The following is a 20,297-nucleotide window of genomic DNA, read 5'->3' as shown; positions in this document are numbered from 1 at the left end:
ATTATAACCCAGGATTAATCACTTTATAATCAATACCCGAGAGAAGCCCCCTTGACCTCACTCCTAGCTTATAAAAATAAGGCCTGCTGGAAATGCGAAGTCCATACACAAATCCGAATCTTGAAAAATAATAGCATGTGAGGCTAGAGTCGGCTGCTAATATGTTAACTGGTTCTCTAAAGTGTTTTGATTTGTTAACCTCCTGTTCTGATTTATTCCCTTTAAAAGCATTTTATTCTAAGAGAAATGGGCGAGAAATATGATTTGGTCTTGTCACTGTGGAAACTATTGGAAATAAATTTAAGGCCTTATCAGTCAGTGGTAGTTATTGAACACCTTTTTGTGTGCAGAGCACTGCACTGGGAGAATACAGCAGTACAGTAGATAAGCATTATCCCAACCCTCAAGGAGCTTTTGATCTAATTTATAGTCGTAACTCTACAAACTACCAAATAGTATAGGGAAGTTAAACACTTTTAGTCTCTGCAGATTGTTCTACAGATTTTTTGGGGGATCCTATTGGCCTATTTTGGTTTCCTTTTGTTTTTATTTCCCTTTTTTCTCCTTCATTTCCCTCTTGGATATGACACTTGTTTTGGTTTCCTCGCTCATACTCTTTTTTTGGCTAGTGCTCTCTGAAGCGACTCAGCTTTCCCCAGTGTCCAGTGTGGGGAGGGCCTGAAAACATGAACTACCCCGACTTTCCCTCTTTTGAAATTCTCTGCACATTTTTCTCTTTTTTAGGTTAGGATTTTCTATCCTGTAGGAAAGTATATTCAGGGGTAGAGTGAAAACTTTCCTAAAGCAAACACTTTAGAGGATTGTAACCCCCTACCCTGGGGTTCAAGTAGTTGTTCTGCTTTGAACGAGAACACAGAAATAAGTTTTTAAAATATCTTCTGATATATTGTGCAAGTGGTCATCAGCCCTGGTCTTTTCACAAAATGTAATATTTATAAATGGCTTTGGACACTTACTGCCAGACTGAATAGGTGGTGCAAAAGAGATATCAAAAGATACGTATTTTTAGTAGAAGGATTAATGGAGAAAGTGGCCTTCCCCCCCAGATATCTTAGTTCTTCATTTTTCCTAATGAACTCACCCCTCCTCTATGCAAATAGCCTCTTGGAAAGCTTTAAAAAGAAAATAGACTTTTGCATCAACTGATGTTTATCTGTTGTCAGTCTCATTTCGATCAGTTATTTCTTTGTCTACCTAATTAGTTTACTTCAGAAAATTGCAAAGATAAAATTTTGGTAAATTAGCTAAGGGACCATCTTAAATGAATAAAAAAAGATGGAATCCGTGTTTAATTAACCATTTCAAAATTACTTTCATACTGTGTAACAGCTATTCATCTCCCTTGGCCTTTACAAATGGAATTGACATCCATTCTCTTGTCAACTTAATCTCTTGCCCAGATCCACTGGAAAATTTTCTTTGTACCCAACTGTTTATTATGCCCCCAACTTTTTTACGGTAAAAATCAAAGAGCATGTCTGAAAACCCATTTAGTAAGGACTCTGCAATGTTTAAACAGCTTTTAATCTATTATTAGGGTTTAGTACTCATTTTTTTCCTGTTTATGAGTTTTCAGTTTGTTAGAATGTATCTTAATCAAAACTAAATCGCCTGAAAATTTAATTTCCTGATAAATGATTTGCTGTTTTTCCCCAAAGAAAGAAAAATGTTTGGTTTGAGTCCTTGCCTAATAAAGCTGTTGATCTCATTTTCCTTCGCTCTCAGTTTCAGAGAGATAGTAGAGGCTGGTGGTTTGGCTAATTTAAACCTGGAATGTTTTGATTGCCACCTCAATTCGATCTTCAGGGCAGTGGCTGTGGTTCTTCATTTGCCATTTAATCAGAACAATGATGAATCAGTGGTACTGCATGCTTACTGTGAGCAGAGCACTACACTAAGCACCTGGGAAACTACCATACAATAGAATTGGTAGACGAATACCCTGCCCACAACGAGCTTGATGATCTAAATACGAGCCCGTTGTTGGGTAGGGACCGTCTCTATATGTTGCCGACTTGTACTTCCCAAGCGCTTAGTACAGTGATCTGCACACAGTAAGTGCTCAATAAATACAATTGAATGAATGAATCTAAATATCTCAAAATTACCCGGAAAACCTTAGCCTTACAGGTCTGTCAGAGGTGGATGGAGAAGCAATGGAAAGAGTAAGGGCCTAGGAGTTGGAGGACATGGATACTAAATCCGGCCTCTGCCACTTATCTGCTCTGTGACCTTCGGCAAGTCACTTAACTTCTCTGTGCCTGTTATCTCACCTGTAAATGGGGATTAAGAATTGAGCCCCATGTGGGATAATGGACTGTGTCCAACCTGATTATCGTGTGTCTAACTCACTGCTTAGTGCGGTGCCTGAAGAGCACATAATAATAATAATAATAATAATAATAATAATAATAATGATGGCATTTGTTAAGCACTTACTATGTGTGAAGCACTGTTCTAAACAAATGCCATTAAAAAAATGTAAGAGCAGAGCTCCACGTACTTCTTGGAAGAGTGAGCTCCACGTACTCCTTGGAAGACAGTGGGTCTTAGCTGAGAATGTAATATAGAAGCATCTAGAACCCAAAGCATGATTTCATTACTGTCTCTACTTTCATCTTTTTTAAAATGATAGACCTCACTTATTACATGCTAATGGGGCCAGGATTCTTCTCAGTTCATATCTTCCTTTTGTCTGTTAAACGGTTTAATTTATAATCAGATTATTTTTTTTCCTTTCCATTGGTTTTTCCCTGCCTGTTGATTTGTTCCTAGATATAGCCCATATGGTTTAAGAAGGGAAATCAATCAATCAATCAATCGTATTTATTGAGCTGTGTGCACAGCACTGTACTAAGCGCTTGGGAAGTACAAGTTGGCAACATATAGAGATAGTCCCTACCCAACAGTGGGCTCACAGTCTAAAAGGGGGAGACAGAGAACAAAACCAAACATATTAACAAAATAAAATAAATAGAATAGATATGTACAAGTAAAATAAATAAATAAATAGAGTAATAAATATGTACAAACATATGCATATATACAGGTGCTGTGGGGAAGGGAAGGAGGTAAGATGGGGGGATGGAGAGGGGGTTGAGGGGGAGAGAAAGGAAGGGGCTCAGTCTGGGAAGGCCTCTTGGAGGAGGTGAGCTCTCAGTAGGGCCTTGGTATAGTCCAAGGAAATGTGTTGGTATAGTCATTAAGTCAGTCAAGCATATCTATTGAGCACTTATTGTGTGCAGAGGACTGTACCAAGCACTTGGGAAAGTACAATAGAATAGATCCATTCCCTGCCCACAACAAGCTTACAGGCTAGAGGGGGAGACAGACATTAATATAAATAAATCAATTACAGTTGTGGACATAAGTGCTGTGGGGCTGGAAGGAGGAATGAATAAAGGGGTCAAGTCAGGGCAATGCAGAAGGGAGTAGGAGAAGAGGAAAGGAGGACTTAGGGAAGCCTTCTTGGAGGAGACGAGGAAGGGGGGTGTCTGGGGGAATTAGACTGCCCTTTGTTGTCTAAGAACATAAAATCTCCCCCATCAAACCATATGCTCCTTGTGAGGGCAGGGATCATGTATATTTGCACATGGCCCCAAGCAATCAGTCAATAGTATTTACTGATCACCTCCTCTGTGCAGAGCACTGGACTAAGAATTTGGGAGAGATTAATAGGTTTAGTTGTTTTGGTCCTTGCCCTCAAAGAGCTTTCAATCTAACCATATTTCCAGGAAAGTAACCTGGTCTTATCATGGGATTTGTCTGCTCCTAGCAGGTCATACAGTTTAGAGACGAGAGCAGTTTTGAGTCCTTTAACTTGCCCTTCAAATTTATGTAGTGACCCATTCGTTTCAGTCAACAGATTTCTGAAGGGAAATTTCTCAAAGTTATGTAAAATTTTAATTAGGGACATTTCCATAATTCTGCAGTAGTGTTAAGGTTGAGCCCAGTTCTCCTCGAGAGACTCCTTGGTAGCAATTTAGGTGCTGTGAAGGGGCATGAAATCTTTCAGAGCTTTAGAGGAGTGTTAGCTCCTTCTGGAAAGGGAAAGTGCCTGCTAATTCTGTTACATTGAACTCTCCCAAGCGCTTAGTACAGTGCTGTGCACATAGCATTCAGTAGATGATATAATGTGTTGCCATCTACTGAGGTAGAAGCTGTTTCACTTGCACTAAAGCATCCTCAGTGGTCAGAACGAGTGAACACGCTTTCCAAAGGACCTGACCTGTCTCGGGTGGCAACAATAAGAACCAGCGTAATTTGCCACAGAACTGACCCCCACCCTCCCCAAATTGTTGATAAATCTGCCGTACTTTAAAGCAATGTCATTATGGGCCAAAGTCTGGTATGGAGTGAGAACCGGGCCGGGAGTGTGTCTGTTTATTGTTATATCACACTCTCCCAAGCGCTTTGTACAGTGCTTTGCACACAGTAAGTGCTCAATAAATATGAGAGAATGGATGAACTGATCTTCTGAGAGTGCAAGATGCCAGCACTGGCAGTTGGGGAGGGGTGGGGCGGGAAAGGGAAATACAGTCTCAGGGAAGAATTTGTTCAGCCTTTGACACTTGCTTTCAACCTGACCTTCCTCTATGTGGGGCACTTTAATAAGATCCACATCTTTTCCATGCTTAGCACAGTGCTTTCCCTCTCTAGACTGTAAATTTGTTATGGGCAAGAAGAATGTCTGCTAATTCTGCTGTATTTTACTCTCCCAAGCGCGTACTACGGTCCTCTGCACAGAGTGAGCTCTCAATAAATAGCATTGATCAATTTGATTGATTGCCTTGACACCCAGGAAGCACTTAAGTACCATTATTATCAGTCTACCCCCTCTGTCAAGAATTGAACTCCTAAATACAAGTCACAAGTGTAACGCCAACAAACGTCGCATTAAAAAAATGTTATTAAAAAGATCACGTCACGGCTGCATGATCAAACGTGAAAGGAATTGGCTTTATGTAATTGGGATGAGCCGTTGTGCATCTCTCAGCCTTAAGTGCTGTTGCTGTATATTTGCTTCATCTCACTTAGACTTTCTCTTCACACTACCCCTCGCCAATTAAGCTTTTTCCGAGACTTGGGGAACCTCTTGGACATCAGCCGCTTCCAAAGCCTCTGAAACGAAAACCATTTCCTTCCCTCAAAAAACAGTGATGAATAATGATGATAATTTTCTGCATGAAGGATAAACTGGGATATGGAATATTAAGTATCTGGTCATTTGGCTGCTCCGTACCTTGCGTTACTTAGAGCGGGAATGTTTCTCTTCTGAAAGGACGTATTAGAGGGGTACATTAGCTCCGGACCCACTAACCGGGGATTGTTACCATGATTCACCGAGGCACTGCTTTTTTTACAGCTAGCGATCCCATATATGCAGATACCACCGGGTGAAAATGGTAATTCAGTTTCTGTCGCTACTACCAAGGCATTTCCCACCACCTCCAAAGAACGTTCTAGTGTCTTGGTCCGTGAAGCTCTTCTCATTTAGTCTGCATTCCTCTCTGTGCTGTGTCCTCACGAGAAATTAAATGGCTTTTTTCAAATTATTACCAGGATCAGTCAAGATCTGGCTCTCATTGCTCGGGAAATCAACGATGTAGCAGGAGAGATAGATTCAGTGACTTCGTCAGGCACTGCTCCTAGTACCACAGTAAGCACTGCTGCAACCACCCCTGGCTCTGCCATAGACACTAGAGAAGAGGTAGGAGATCTTCATGGAGAAATGCATAAGGTTCTTCTTTTCTTTATTTCTTTTGCTTTTCGCTTTTGGCACCACTTTGTTTGAGTTCACCCCGCCCGCATGAAGCTCCGCCTAGCCATAGTTTGCCTTAACAAATTCCGTTTTCATTTCCTAACCCAACTGGTAAAAGGAGCCAGCTGCCTGAAGTTGCCCCATGAGCAGTCACTTAAAATGGAAATGTTGCTCCCGGCTTACTGGTCCACGGCTTTGCTTAAAAATGAAACAATAACCGGCACCTAAAAAGTGAAGCATTTGAAGGCTTTTGGGTTTTTTACACCAGGAAAGATGAGTTTCAGAGACATAAACTGGACTGAAGATAGGAAAGTTTATGATGACCAGATGGCCCTGTAGGTATTTTAACATTGCCAATAGATTGAAATTGCCCAAGTAAATGCCAACACTCCTTCCTGAAAAAATCCTAGGGTATTACTTGATTCAGGCCTGCCCCGAGCTATAATTGGGCGAGTCCAACTTGCTCTGCTTTTTATGGAGTGCTGTATTTAATTGTAGTCCAAAATGGCCAATGATTCAGATTCACTTAATTCCAGTAGAGAACTCATAATATTCTTTTCCCTGGTTGCCTTCTTGTGTACTACCTTTTAAAAATCTAATTCTTAAATGTTTCCTGGTTTTGTTGTTCTCTATATCGTGCCTGACTATACAAGTGATGTTTCTTTGATGTTCCTTTTGTACAGTTTTTTTTAACCTCATTGGTCAACTGTTATTAATTTGGAATGAAATTGTCCTTTTTGGAGCAATATAACGGTTCTCATCGGTGGCGGAGCACACTTACATTTCTGGTGCAGTGTACCTGATATGATTTTGTTTGTGTAGGTGCACAACTACACTTTAACATTTTCACAGCCCCTCCCCCCCAGTAAATTGATGACATTACATTCAATAACTATGCCTTCCATTTTACTTTCTGTGTTTTATGTTGGGAATTTGGTCTACGGTTTTTTCCCTCTTTAGTACCTCTTATGCATATGTAGTTTGTTTATAATTTAAATGGTAGGTGGCAGTCTCTCAGTATGATCATTTCTGTAATGATTAGTCCTTCAGGTAAAGACTAAAGGACTGGGGACTTATGGATTATTGTTGAAAATTTTCCTTTTGCAAATTTAATCAGAACTTGCCATTTACTCTAACTCGTGGAGTGAATTCACAGCATCATTTTGGGAAGGGTAAACGGAGATAATCTCTGATTTTCACTGGTAAGGCAAAGTGAGTAAAGTTCGCAAATCCTCCATTTACCTGTTCACCTTCTTCCTTTTCACCAGATACTGGCAATTTGAGGGGGGGAAGTAAAATTGTCTATCGATTTGTGTACTATAATGGACTACCCCCCAAATTTTCGGCCAGAATCCAGCTGGGCAAAGTCAACAACTGTTGAAGCACCTAAAACAATAGACTGTTCCATTTATCGGAGACATCTGATTTCGATCCTACTTGAGAAGGAAAAAATTCCAACTAATCTATAAAAGACCATAACATTTTAACACCCATTGTTTTCTCCAAATTGGCAGGGGTTTCACAAGTGTCATTTTGTTTTTTGTCCTGTCAGTTGGTTGATCGTGTTTTTGACGAAAGTCTCAACTTCAGAAAGATCCCTCCCCTAGCTCATCCTAAGCCACCAGAAGGGAACGGCCGAGTCTGTGATTCCAGACCTCAGCAATCGGACACCCCGGAGCCCTTAACGATTACCCGTCGGAGAACCTGGAGCCGAGATGAAGTACGTGCGATCCCATGAACTCGTTGGGGGAAGTGATCTTTCCAAGGAGGCATGACCAGAATATCTGGGAAGATTTTAATTGTTGTTGTTATTGTTCAACTCAACCCCCGTTCCAAGGTTGAGCCTTCTGGAAGGGTGGAAGTCTTGGAAGGGGAAGTGAGCTTGGGTTTTGGGGGGGGGGTTTTGTTCCCTTGGAATAATCAAAGGGTGGCCAAAAGTAGGACATGACAGCTCCTACTGGGTCATTTAAAATAGGGGTGGGCAGGAATCACATCTCTTCAGGGCATTAGGTTGCCCAAGCGTAATGATCTGGGGTGACCGCACAGTCAGTAAATATGTTTTGAAATTTCAGTAGACTGAGTGGAACATCTAGAACATTAAATTCTCTCCCTTTGGCTATGTCAGGTCATGGGAGATAACCTGTTGCTGTCGTCAGTCTTCCAGTTCTCCCGCAAGATAAGACAATCTATAGACAAAACGGCTGGTAAAATAAGGTAGAGTATTCAAGGTCCAGTGGTCATCCTTTCCATTTCTAATATATCTCTGCTTTGGATTTTCAGTTTCTTATAAATAGCTAGTTCTTAAGCTTGGAAAAAATCTGATAAGGTAGGGTAAATTTTGGAATTTCCATTGCCAGAGAGACAGAGAGAGGAGAGAGGCGGGCACAGACAACACATTGCTCACCCAAAAGTGTATTTTTAACCAGTAGTTTGAGACGCCTTTCCTACCACACTTAGATGAGAACTGACAGAAAGAAGGCTGTAAGCTCACTGTGGGCAGGGAACGTATCTACCAAAACCGTTGTATTTATTTTCTGAAATTTGTTAAACACTTACTATGAATCAGGCACTGTTCTAAGCTCTGGGATAAATACAAGCAAATTAGGTTAATAATAATCATAATAATAATTATGGTACTCGTTAAGCACTTACTGTGTGCCAGGCACTGCACAGAGCACTGGGGTGGATACAAGCAAATTAAATTGGACACAGTCCCTATACCACATGGGACTCACAGTCTTAATCCCCATTTTACAGATGAGGAAACTGAGGCATGGAGAAAGGAAGTGATTTGCCCAGTGTCACACAGCAGACAAGTGGCGGAGCCAGGATTAGAACCCAGGTCCTCTGATTCCCAGTCCCAGGCTCTTTCCTCTAGACCACACTGCTCTCCGATTGCCTCATGGCTCTTGTATCTACCCCAGTGCTTAGTACAGTGCCTGGCGCGTAGTAAGAGCTTAACAGATACCACAGTTATTATCATCATTGTTATTATTATGGTCATTAGTATTGTTATTAAGGGCAGCAGTTCCAGTATTTTAGGAGGTGCACCGACAGTTTAGTGGCTTCCAGTTCAGAAAAGAGATTGATAAATGGCACTCGGGCTGGGTTTTTGGCCCTCATGTAGGTCGAACATCTCCAGAACCTACTCGGGGGCCCAGGTTGGTTCCATTTTGGAATGTCTTTAAAGAGTAAGCGCAATTTCAGCCCTTAGCTAAGGGCCCTGGGCTTATCAGCATCACTCCTCAGGGATCAATCAATCATTCGTATTTATTGAGCGCTCACCATGTGCAAAGCACTGTAATAAGCGCTTGGGAGAGTACCATATAACCAGAGTTGGTAGACACACTCCCTGCCCACAGTGAGCCTGCAGTCTACAATGGGGAGACATACATTGATATCAGTAAAGGAATTATGGATAAGGATATGTGTTGTGGGGCTGTGGAAGGGGTGAATAAAGGGAGCAAATCAGAGCGACGCAGAAGGGAGTGGGAAAAGAGGAAATGGGGACTTAGTCAAGGAAGGCCTCTTGGTGGAGATGAGAGTTCAATAAGGCTCTGAAGGTGGGGAGAGTAATGGTCTGTAGGATATGAATAGGCCAGAGCCAGGATGTGGGTTAGAGGTTGGCAGCGAGATAGATGAGATGGAGGTCTAGTAAGTAGGTTGGCATTAGAGGAGCCAAGTGGGCAGGCTGGGATGTAGTAAGGAAGGAGCGAGGATGCCCAGAGTGAACGTGAATGGGTCCCTGCTGAACACGCTTCCCCTCTTCTCTCCCATCCAAGCGGGAGCCAAACAGCATTTGTGATCAGCTCTACCTCGAGCATACAGAGCAGGAGAAGGGGAGGAAGCAGAGAGCCAGTTCTGGGCCAGGCAAAAGACTTCCAACTCCTGCCCGTTTCCTCTCCCCTGTTGCCTCGCTCTGCACAGAGAAGGCAGGAGGAAAGTCCATCCGCTTAATTCAGACCCACAGGATGGCAGATACGTAGTGAGGCTGAAATTGATGAGAACGTCTTTCGAGGGGGAGTTCATTTCACCCTTTCTTCGGGCTCCCTGGATTTAAGGCTCTGGAACCATAAAATGTCAAGATTGTTAAGAGCCAACGGGCCCCAAGAAAAGGTGAGTAAATCAAAGGCAGCAGCTCTTCTCTGTTGCTTTGCGTGTGTACCCTTATCTCCTAGTTGAATATTTGCCGTCATAAAGGACATTCTTGGTCCTGAAAATCCTCCACTCATTTGCACAAAAAGCACTGGCCTTTTGATTAGGTTTTCACAACTGAACGCATTTATTGATTTTCTCCCCAACCCCCATAAATTTGGAGAGTGAAACCAGAGCAAATAAAAGAACCAAGCAGAAACGGTGTTTGCTATAGCTTTGGGGTCCTCGTCAAAATTTACTTAGGGAAAATTCAATTTCCAGGGAGAAAATAAGATCAAGAGTGCCGGAAACAGTCCCATTAAATTTAAATGGGAAGAGGGTCCCATATCCCTAAAAACAAAGATAGACACTCTGCTATTTATCACTAAGGAATAACTTATTCTGTTGCCACAGCTCATTTTCACTGAAGCTGGTGACCATTCAGATCCACGGTGCGTGACTTTAGGGAGGAGCTAAGCAGGAGGAAACATGTTCTTCCCAAGCGCTTAGTACAGTGCTCTGCACACAGTAAGCGTTCAATAAATATGATTGATGATGATGTTCTTGTACTCCAAAGACCCCGTATTTCTGAGCACAATGAAGGCACTGTACTAAGCCCACTGAAAAGTACAACAGCAACATGAGACATGTGCCCTGCTCTTAAGGAACCCACTGTTTGTTCACTTCCCTCTGGAAAATCTCTGCCTTCTGATGAGCAAACGTGTAAACCAGTTTTCTCAATGTATTGGGTCAGAGTTTTCTCCCAGAGTTCTAATGGTTCCCCCCAATCCCCTCTTTCTTCTCTTTCGAATGCTTCATATATCTATTTTATGCCTTTCAGAGAGCTGGGATTTGTTTCAGACTACCAGCAGCTTGTTTTAGACAGCAATGAAGATAAGCAAATGGTAGACATGAAAAATTCAGGGAAAGCCCTGATATGAGGACAAAATGGCAGCTGTATCCAAACAGCACAGTTGACTTGAAGAGGCAGGAACTTTTCAACACTTTGGCTGGGTATAAGAAAAAATGTCTTGATTTTTTTTTAAAAAAATACATTCCACCACGTAATTATTTAAATCAGTTTATGGCATACATATAAATATGTATCCCTACAGCTACACAGAAGTTTTCAAAGATTATAATCTCTGTGCATAGCTTTAGTGAAAAAGATTTAGTGCCCTAGGAGTGTGCAAAGGTAAAGAACATTGTAAGGTGAATAGCTGTAGGATGAAGATAGATTTCTAGACTATAAGCTCCTTTTTTAAATGCTATTTGTTTAGTAATTACTCTGTGCCAGGCACCATATTAAGCGCTGGGGTAGATCCAAGCTAATCAGGTTGATCATCTTATCTTCCTACCCAAATCCTGCCCTCCTATTACTCCCTCTACCCCAATCTCGTCTGTCTCGCCTCTGACCTCTCGCCCACATCCTACCTCTGGCCTGGAATGCCCTCCCTCCTCATATCCAACAGATAACTTTTCCCCCCACTTCAAAGTGTTATTGAAGGCACATCTCCTCCAAGAAGCCTTCCCTGACCAAGCCCTCCTCTCCCTCTTCTCTCACTCCCTTCCGCGTCACCCCGACTTGCTCCTTTAATTCATCTCCCCTCCCATTCCTACAACACATATGTTTATATCTGTTATTTATTTATATTAATGTCTGTCTCCCCCTCTAGACTGTGAGCTCATTGTGGGCAAGGAACAAGTCACTTTGTGATTCTATATTTTTCAAGCATCTAGTACAGGGCGCTATACCAACTGGGTGGTCAGTATATGCTGTTTCTGCTCCCACTAACATGACTAAATGATTGTTATCTCTTGTTATTGTTATCTCTTTCTGGGAAGTAAACGGTAGCTCCTTCTCAGAACCACTGAACCAGCAGACAAGCGCTCTTAAAAATTGAAAAAAAAAGGGGACTTGTAGTAAGCATATTATTTTACCTTAAGCATTATTAAATACAAAGCATTATCTGTTCTGGCTGAATTTTCAAATTGTGTGTGAGATAGTTTAATAACTCATTGCCAGAAAAAGGCTCTCTTGGTTCAGAAATCCCAGAAGTTTCAAAAGGGATTTTTTACATTCTTGTCAAGATAGAAGACTTGTGAGATTGTGTATATATAAATGTGTGTGTGTGTGTATATATATATATATATATTTATATGCATATATAGACACACATATATATGCATACATATATATATTCATGCCGCTGTTATATTTCCAACAGATGACATGTAGTTAAATCTGGGCTCACAACTGAAAAAATTGGCGCCGCAATTAGTAGTAAGGTTCCAGCCGATTACAGTGTATTTGATTGTGGAAAGGTTTTTTTTTTTTAATCTCCCTTTGCAGACATTCGGTTGAATTTCAAAATGTTTTGGTTGTGTTTTATCTTGGTAATATTTTTTATTTAGCAGTATGGTCTCTTCAAATATGAAGAATAAAATGCTTCCATTTCTCGGTTTGTAGAATTTTGTTTAAGGACAAGGACCGGAATTGGGAAGAAATAGAAAACAAACTGCGAATTGAAAGTGAAGTCCCTATTGTGAAAACATCAAGCCTGGTATGAAAGGATCTTGCCTTGGAAATGGTGTTTTTGAATTAGGGGGATAACTATAGGGGGATGAGGATTTTTTTATGGCCTCGATTAGTGGAGTATGTACTGGGGAGTTATTTCGGGTTTTTTAAAAATGTATTTAAAGCTCTTTACATTTTAGAAACTTACTTGTTGATTTTTGTATTTCTGACTCCTCATGGCTTGTTTGAGAGTAATTCTTTCATCTTAATTGCCTGTGACAAATTAGCGGGGAGAAAGATGAAATTGTGCACTCTTTGTTTTCTCTTCAAAAGTTTGAAACTGACGTCTGGCATTTCTTCTCCCCCAGGAGATTTCTTCCATCTTGCAGGAGCTGAAAAGAGTTGAAAAGCAGTTACAAGGTGCATTTTTGTTTATTACCCCAAACTATCTATTTCTATATCTTCAGTGGAAAGCATCTTCGACAGGGCTGGCTGAGAGGGTGTCTTTTGCTCAGGGCTCTAATTTTTAAGATGGAGCAAAGTTTTGGTTGATGCTTTGTTTTAAAATGATTTTCTCACTTCAAGTGGGAAACTTGGCATTTTCCCCTACCTCGTCATGGGCTGTGGGTGAGAGGGAGGTTGTCCTGTTTGCCCCTGGTTTCTGTTTTCCTACTTTTTCACCTATGTCGGGGGAAGTAGGTCCCCTCTGCAGAGGCTGGGGAATCTAGTGGCACTTTAAGTGGGCATCATTTGTATAAAGGGGAGTTATGGGAGTTATAGAATTATAGAAAAGCAGCCTGGCCTGGTGGATAGAGCATGGGCCTGAGAGTTAGAAAGACCTGGGTTCTAATCCCGGCTCTGCCACTTGTCTGCCATGTGACCTTGGGCAAGTCCCTTCATTTCATTGGGCCTCAGTTACCTCATCTGTAAAAGAGGGATTAAGACTGGGTGCCCCTTGTGGGACGGGGACTGTGACCAACCTGATTAGCTTGTCTCTACTCCAGCGCTTAGTCCAGTGCCTGGCACGTACTAAGCACTTAACAGATACCATCAAAAACGAATGCTCGAGATTGGCAAAGAAATACAAAAAATAACTGACCTGATTCTCCAGTATAAGTTCTTGAGGATGTGAGAGAGCTGGAGGAAGCTCCAGAAGGAAAAGCATTTCCTATGATCAAGGAGGCTCTCTTGGTTCAGAAATCCCAGAAGTTTCAAAAGGGATTTTTTACATTCTTGTCAAGATAGAAGACTTGTGAGATTGTGAATATATATATAAATGTGTGTGTATATATATGTGTGTGTAAAGCTGAAGGCTAAGTCGGGATATCATGGGCATTTAGAAAATCGTGAAGAGCGAGGGCAAGGCAAACATGGAATTGCAGTTCTGTAAACCTCACAATCCCAGGATGAGGGCGATTCCATAATAACTGTGGCATCTAAGCGCTCACTATGTGCCAAGCACTGTACTAAGCCCTGTGGTAGATAGAAGATAATAGGTCAAACTCAGTCTCTATCCCACCTGGGGCTCACTGTCTGAGTAGGAGGAAGAACAAGTATTGAATCACCGTTTTACAGATGAGGAAAGTCGAGCTCAGAGCAATGAAGTGACTTGTCCAAAGTCACACAACAGGAACCCAGGTCCTCTGACCCCTAGATCTGTGTTCAAGTAAGGCTTAAGGCCAAATAAAAACTTAAAGAAGGCAGCTTCAAAACCAGCCGTGGTGAGGGTAGGGAAGTGGTTATTACAGGAAGTTGTGTATGCCGAAAATATCAGCAGATTCACAAGGTATCTGAGGCAACATGTGACTGTCTGGCCGAGTTACTGGAGGGAAGGTTAGTAATGCAATGGGGAAAGTTCAGAATACGTCATGCTACCTCACTAATCACTGTGGTATTTGTGAAGCACTCTTAACCCCTTAGGTAGCTGTCCAGAAGGGCCATCAACATCAATGGTATTTATTGGGCGCTTGCTGTGTGCAGAGCACTGTATTAAACTCTTGGGAGAGTAGTGACCCCTGGGAAGGGTGAGGTGCTCATAATTGAAATGAACAGATAATTCCCAAGCCTCCTCTTGACCAGGAACTTCAGCATCTTCCCTTGCCCTACCATTCAAGAAGCAGCGTGACTCAGTGGAAAGAGCACGGGCTTTGGAGTCAGAGGTCATGGGTTCAAATCCCAGCCCGCCAGTTGTCAGCTGTGTGACTTTGGGCAAGTCACTTAACTTCTCTGGGCCTCAGTTACCTCATCTGTAAAATGGGGATTAAGACTGTGAGCCCCCCATGGGACAACTTGATCACCTTGTAACCTCCCCAGTGCTTAGCACAGTGCTTTGCACATAGTAAGCACTTAATAAATGCCATTATTATTATTATTGTTATTATTATTATTCAACTCAATTCAATTCAGTCATTTTGAGCACTTACTGTGTGCAAAGCACTGTAGAAAGCCCATGGGAGAGTACAATAAAACAATAGAAGGACCCATCCCCTGCCCACATCAAACTTACAATCTAGAGGGGGAGTATGTCTGTTATACCCTCTCAAGCGCTTAGTACAGTGTTCTTCATATAGTAAGCACTCAATAAATACAACTAACTGGAGTCGCAAACCTGGGAGACATTTCCCGGCTTGCGATTCATCTCCTCACCACCTCCGGCCCACGGCCTGCAGGCAAAGAAATGGCCCCAAAGCGGACGGAAGAGGGAAGGTCCCCCCAGCACCCCAAGAGCTCACTGCCCTTCATCATCATCATCAGTCGTGTTTATTGAGCGCTTACTATGTGCAGAGCACTGTACTAAGCACTTGGGAAGTACAAATTGGCAACATATAGAGACAGTCCCTACCCAACAGTGGGCTCACAGTGCCCTTCCCATCACTTAGTATAGTGCAGCACTTAGTAGTAATAATAATGTTAATTGTGGTATTTGTTAAGCGCTTACTATGTGCCAGGCACTGATCTAAGCACTGGGGCAAATAGAAGATACTCAGGTTGGACACACCCTCTGTCTCACGGAGGGCTCACAATCGTAATCCCCAGTTTACAGACGAGGTATCTGAGGCCCAGAAAAATGACTTGCCCAAGGTCACACAGCGGACAAGTGGCAGAGCCGGGATTAGAGCCCAGGTCCTCCTAACTCTCAGACCTGTGCTCTTCCCACTAGACCACACTGCTTAAAGTGTCCAGCGCTTAGTACAGCGCCTGGCAGATAGTAAGAGCTTAAAAAATACCATAATTATTATCCCCTGGGCCGTAGATTGAGCTGGTTGGTCACAGGGCCGAAGGTGACCGGTGAGCCAGCACGTGACTTCCTCCCCGCGCTCACTTCTTACCTGTCCCTCCCATACTGTCTTTCCCCCGCAGTGATCAACGCCATGATCGACCCGGACGGGACCCTGGAAGCTCTGAACAACCTGGGGTTCCCCTGCCCCTCCCTCCCAGGGCAGACGAAAGCGAAGACCAGCCCCGTGAACCTTGGGGCCCAGGCCCAACTCCCGCCCAACGGCCAGCCCGAAGCCCACGCCCCCCACCCCGCCGCCATCCCCGGCCCGCCCGAATTTGACAATCCCGAGGCCGAAGCCGACTTCAGTATACACTTCAACCGGTTCAACCCTGACGGGGAGGAGGAGGAGGACGTGGTGGTCCATGAATGACACCCTCTCTGAGCCCCGAAATCTTCCAGGGTGCTGAGCATCGGCAGGGTGAAGGGGCAGGAAGGCGCCCGGGTAGAGTCACGGTGTTGATTTCTTCCAAGGAAAAATAGTTTGATTAATTGCGATTGTTTCATTATACCCACCTGGATTTGTTTGTTTTTTTGTGTTGTTTTTTTTTAAAAAAAAAAACAAAAACCTGTAACGCTTTGATTGTCACATTAATCCTGTCCAACCATTAAGAGAAGTGTCGAAACAAGTACAGGGAAGCAGTTGGCGGCAGCTTTGTCCATTGTGGTTGTGTGCTTTGAGGAAAGAGTTGGAAGGGTGGCCTTCCTGTCCCCCGGGTGAATCCCTGGAACTGCGGTGAGCCCTCCCACCCCCAAAGCCGACGGACACCCACCGTTCCCGACACCCCAACCTGCCGGTGCCAAGCTGCTCTCTAAGACTTGACTTCCTTTTCAGTGCATACAATTTTGTGCATCTCTTCCATTGATTTCTAGTCCTGGGATTTCCAGGAGGATTCATTACCACTGGGGGAAGGACACACGATTAAGTCCCAGAAAGACAGACTTCACCAAGCATTCATTCTTGCGGCCCCCAATTTTTCCAACGGTTCCATTTCTCCTCGAACTGGGTTGCTGTGTAAATGTCTTGGGGTGGACAGAGTTTAACTGTTATGTTTGCACTAATGATTGCTGGGAGTGGTGGATGGACATATCTATATATCGGTAAGAGCAAAGGTCTTGCTGTGTACATAGGAGATTGCTACTACCCTGTTCTTTGAACGCCACAACGTTTTAAGCCACTTACGGATGACCAATTTGGCACTTTCTCAATTTTTTTTTAATGTAAGAGTAGAATGACTTCACATCTCATTTTGGTCCAAGTAGTTATTTGAAGTATAAAGGCAAGTTTAAACAGAGATCTGATTTGGCGGGGGTGGGGAGGGTGGTATATTTTTTAAAAACCCTTAGAAGGTAAGGTTTAAATGGATTCTCCAGTGTCACCGCATTGAAAGGTGAGAATTTTTTTCAAAGCAACTCTTGGAATGATCACAAGTGAGGAAGTTTTCTTCTCTAAGCGATCTGGTAGTCAGAATTTAGTCGGTGTCTCATTCCCGAACAAATGAATCGCTCCTAAATGTCCCCTTTTAGAGTCCCTAGTATCTCCCCTTTGTTCGATATGTTTATGAGAACTCTGGATGGTGACTGTGACGGTAGGCTCTTGGGTCCCACCAATGAATAGTAAGTTTCTGAAATACGCTATATACACCCGTTTTCCTAAGCTGTTCCAGAAATTACCATTTGGAAACGTTAAAAAGAAAAAATAAAGAAAAAAAGAGTAAATTACCTTGTATTTCCAGAACACTATAATTTGGAGAAATCTTAATTCTGTTTAATATGACTAATAGACTGGAATTTTCTTGTTTGCCTCGGTCTATAAAAGGAAAAAAAGATACAAATTTTGCAGCTTTTATGAAATGGTCTTTAACATTTCAGCAATAACCCTACGCTTCTCTTGTTTGTACATTTCTAAACCTCGGCAGGATTTCTGAAATCCCATGAAAGGTCGGGCCAGTCAATAATGCAAAAACATTTTTGTAGAGATGTGAAAAAAAAATCGGTTGTGTAATGGATCTCTTATTTTTGCTTTACATTTAAAAAAGTGATAAAATATTCTTCTCGTAAAGCTAAATCTCCCCGCTCCATCTAACAAAGGAGACCCAGAGATGGTGTCAGAGAAGGGGAAAGGAAGGATTGAAATGCTTTGAGGGAATAAATAAAAACAGTAAAACAGGGTCAATCGGTCAGAAAAAAGGTAAGCAGAATAATCACCATTTTTCCTCTTTAATTTAATGTCTGGGTACCTAATTTTTCCACAGAGAGGTGGAAGTTAAGGGTTGCTTAGGAAAATATTAATATTTTAGGGATGTCTCACCTGATGGTTTCGAGTGTTTACACGTTTATGTTCTGTAACGAGCATTTTGCCTTTACTATGTTATCCTTATTTTATATGAACACATTATCCTCCTTATTTATTTTTGTTACAATATTACTTATGTTATTTTGTTACACATTTACAATTCCATTTTTGAATAAAGTGTTTCTGGAACTTTATACGAGGTTGGGTATTTCATTTATCTTCTCTCCCAAAGGATGCTAATTCTCCATCGGGGCCTCGGTTTCGGAATCCGAAAGAAAGACTGAAAGCCTTAGAGGAGAGCCACGGAGACCAGTGAGTGATGACCACCAAAATTCCCAGAAAAAAAGCACATTTTCTGGACTCCTTGGAGGAGACCATAGACTGTAAGTTGGTTGCGGGCAGGGAACGTGTCTACCGACTCTAGGATTGTGTACTCTCCCAAGGGCTTTGTGCTGTGCTCTGCATACAGTAAGCACTCAATAAATACCATTGATTGATAGTTAATGGCAAGGCCTAATAATAATAACTGTGGTGTTTGTTAAGCATTTACTACGTGCCAGGGACTGTACTAAGCGCTGGGGTAGATACAAGTAAATCGTCCTGGACTGTGTCCCACATGGGGCCCACAGTCTCAATCCCCATATGACAGATGAGGTAACTGAAGCTCAGAGAAGTGAAGTGACTTGCCCAAAGCCACATGGCAGACAAGTGGCAGAGCAGGGATTAGAACCCATGACCTTCTGGCTCCCAGGCCTGTGCTCTAATAATAATAATAATAATAATGATCAATCAATCAATCAATCGTATTTATTGAGCACTTACTTTGTGCAGAGCACTGTACTAAGCGCTTGGGAAGTACAAGTTGGCAACATATAGAGACAGTCCCTACCCAACAGTGGGCTCACAGTCTAAAAGCACTTCGTACAGTGCTCTGCACACAGTAAGCGCTCAATAGATACAATTGAATGAGACCCTTTTTATGCCTAGGCCTGTGCTCTGTCCAGTAGGCCACAGTGCTTGTTTTTATTAGACTCACAATCAATGGTTTTTATTGAGTGCTTACTATGTAGAGAAACAGCATGGCTCAGTGGAAAGAGCATGGGCTTTGGAGTCAGAGGTCCTGGGTTCAAATCCCGGCTCCACTGCTTGTCAGCTGTGTGACTTGGGGCAAGTCACTTCACTTCTCTGGGCCTCAGTTCCCTCATCTGTAAAATGGGGGTGAACACTGCGAGCCCCATGTGGGACAACCTCATCACCTTGTAACCTCCCCCACGCTCAGAACAGTGCTTTGCACATAGTAAGAGCTTAATAAATGCTATCATTATTATTATGTGCACAGCACTGTACAAAGCAGTTGGGAGCATGCAAAAAAACAGAGTTGGTAGACGCATTCCCTTCTCACAACGCGCTTACAATCAAGGAGTGGTATTTGCTGAATGCCTACGTGGTTCAGAGCACTGTACTAAACTCCTGGGAAAGTGAAATAGAATTAATAGACATGATCCCTAACCTCATGATACTACAATCTAGCAATGGAGACAGATCCTAAAATAGATAATAATAATGATGGCATTTATTAAGCGCTTACTATGTGCAAAGCACCATTCTAAACACTGGGGAGATTACAGTAGATGCTCAAGAAATTCTATAGATTACATTTGCAGCAGCAGCAGGCTTTTCCAAAGGTAAGAAATCTTGCTAGTGGGGATTTTTTGCATCTGTTTCAGTGTGCTGTCGTTTCCATTCTGAGGGTATTATGTTTTCCTATTTCATTGCCTTAGCCAATTTCAGCTTAACCTTCGCCTCCTAATCTCACCTATAATAATAATAATGATAGCATTTATTAAGCGCTTACTATGTGCTGAGCACTGTTCTAAGCGCTGGGGGGGATACAAGGTAATCAGGTTGTCCCACGTGGGGCTCACAGTCTTAATCCCCATATTACAGATGAGGGAACTGAGGCACAGAGAAGTTAAGTGACTTGTCCAAAGTCACACAGCTGACATTTGACGGAGTCGGGAATTGAACCCATGACCTCTGACTCCAAAGCCTGGGCTGTTTCCACTGAGCCACGCTGCTTCTCTATCAGCATCACTCACTGATCGAATGGGTAAGGCATTAGCAACGGTTCCTTGTCAGACTTCCATCCAGCTCATCCACTGCTTGGAATTTTTTTTCCTCTGTAGAGCTTCATTCCTAATTCCAATCACAATTTGATCTCTAATGAAGGCATCTGCTGGTGTTCCAAAATTGCAGCTTTGACTTAAATTGGGAAAAGTTTCATCACTTG

General features: G+C 42.5%; 1 protein-coding gene across 7 annotated transcripts in view; it reads left to right on the top strand.

Annotated features, from left to right (window-relative positions):
- CEP170 (centrosomal protein 170) overlaps positions 1-18,201 on the top strand; it is a 97,100-nt gene extending 78,899 nt beyond the window's left edge. For 4 of the 7 annotated variants that reach the window (XM_038760791.1, XM_038760787.1, XM_038760788.1 and 1 more), the window contains 6 exons: positions 5,584-5,761; positions 7,335-7,502; positions 7,908-7,996; positions 12,387-12,480; positions 12,803-12,854; positions 15,795-18,201. In XM_038760791.1, coding sequence (XP_038616719.1) covers positions 5,584-5,761; positions 7,335-7,502; positions 7,908-7,996; positions 12,387-12,480; positions 12,803-12,854; positions 15,795-16,084 — 871 coding nt within the window. In that variant the 3' untranslated portion in view covers positions 16,085-18,201. The remainder of the gene's footprint in view (positions 1-5,583; positions 5,762-7,334; positions 7,503-7,907; positions 7,997-12,386; positions 12,481-12,802; positions 12,855-15,794) is intronic. The other 3 variants (XM_038760789.1, XM_038760793.1, XM_038760790.1) reach the window with 2 other exon arrangements.
- The last annotated feature ends 2,096 nt before the right edge of the window (positions 18,202-20,297 follow it).

Source organism: Tachyglossus aculeatus, chromosome 19 (assembly GCF_015852505.1).
Source record: "Tachyglossus aculeatus isolate mTacAcu1 chromosome 19, mTacAcu1.pri, whole genome shotgun sequence".
Lineage (NCBI taxonomy): Eukaryota > Metazoa > Chordata > Mammalia > Monotremata > Tachyglossidae > Tachyglossus > Tachyglossus aculeatus.
The sequence above is the reverse complement of the archived record's forward strand: the minus strand, read 5'-3'. Positions and strand labels throughout refer to the sequence as shown.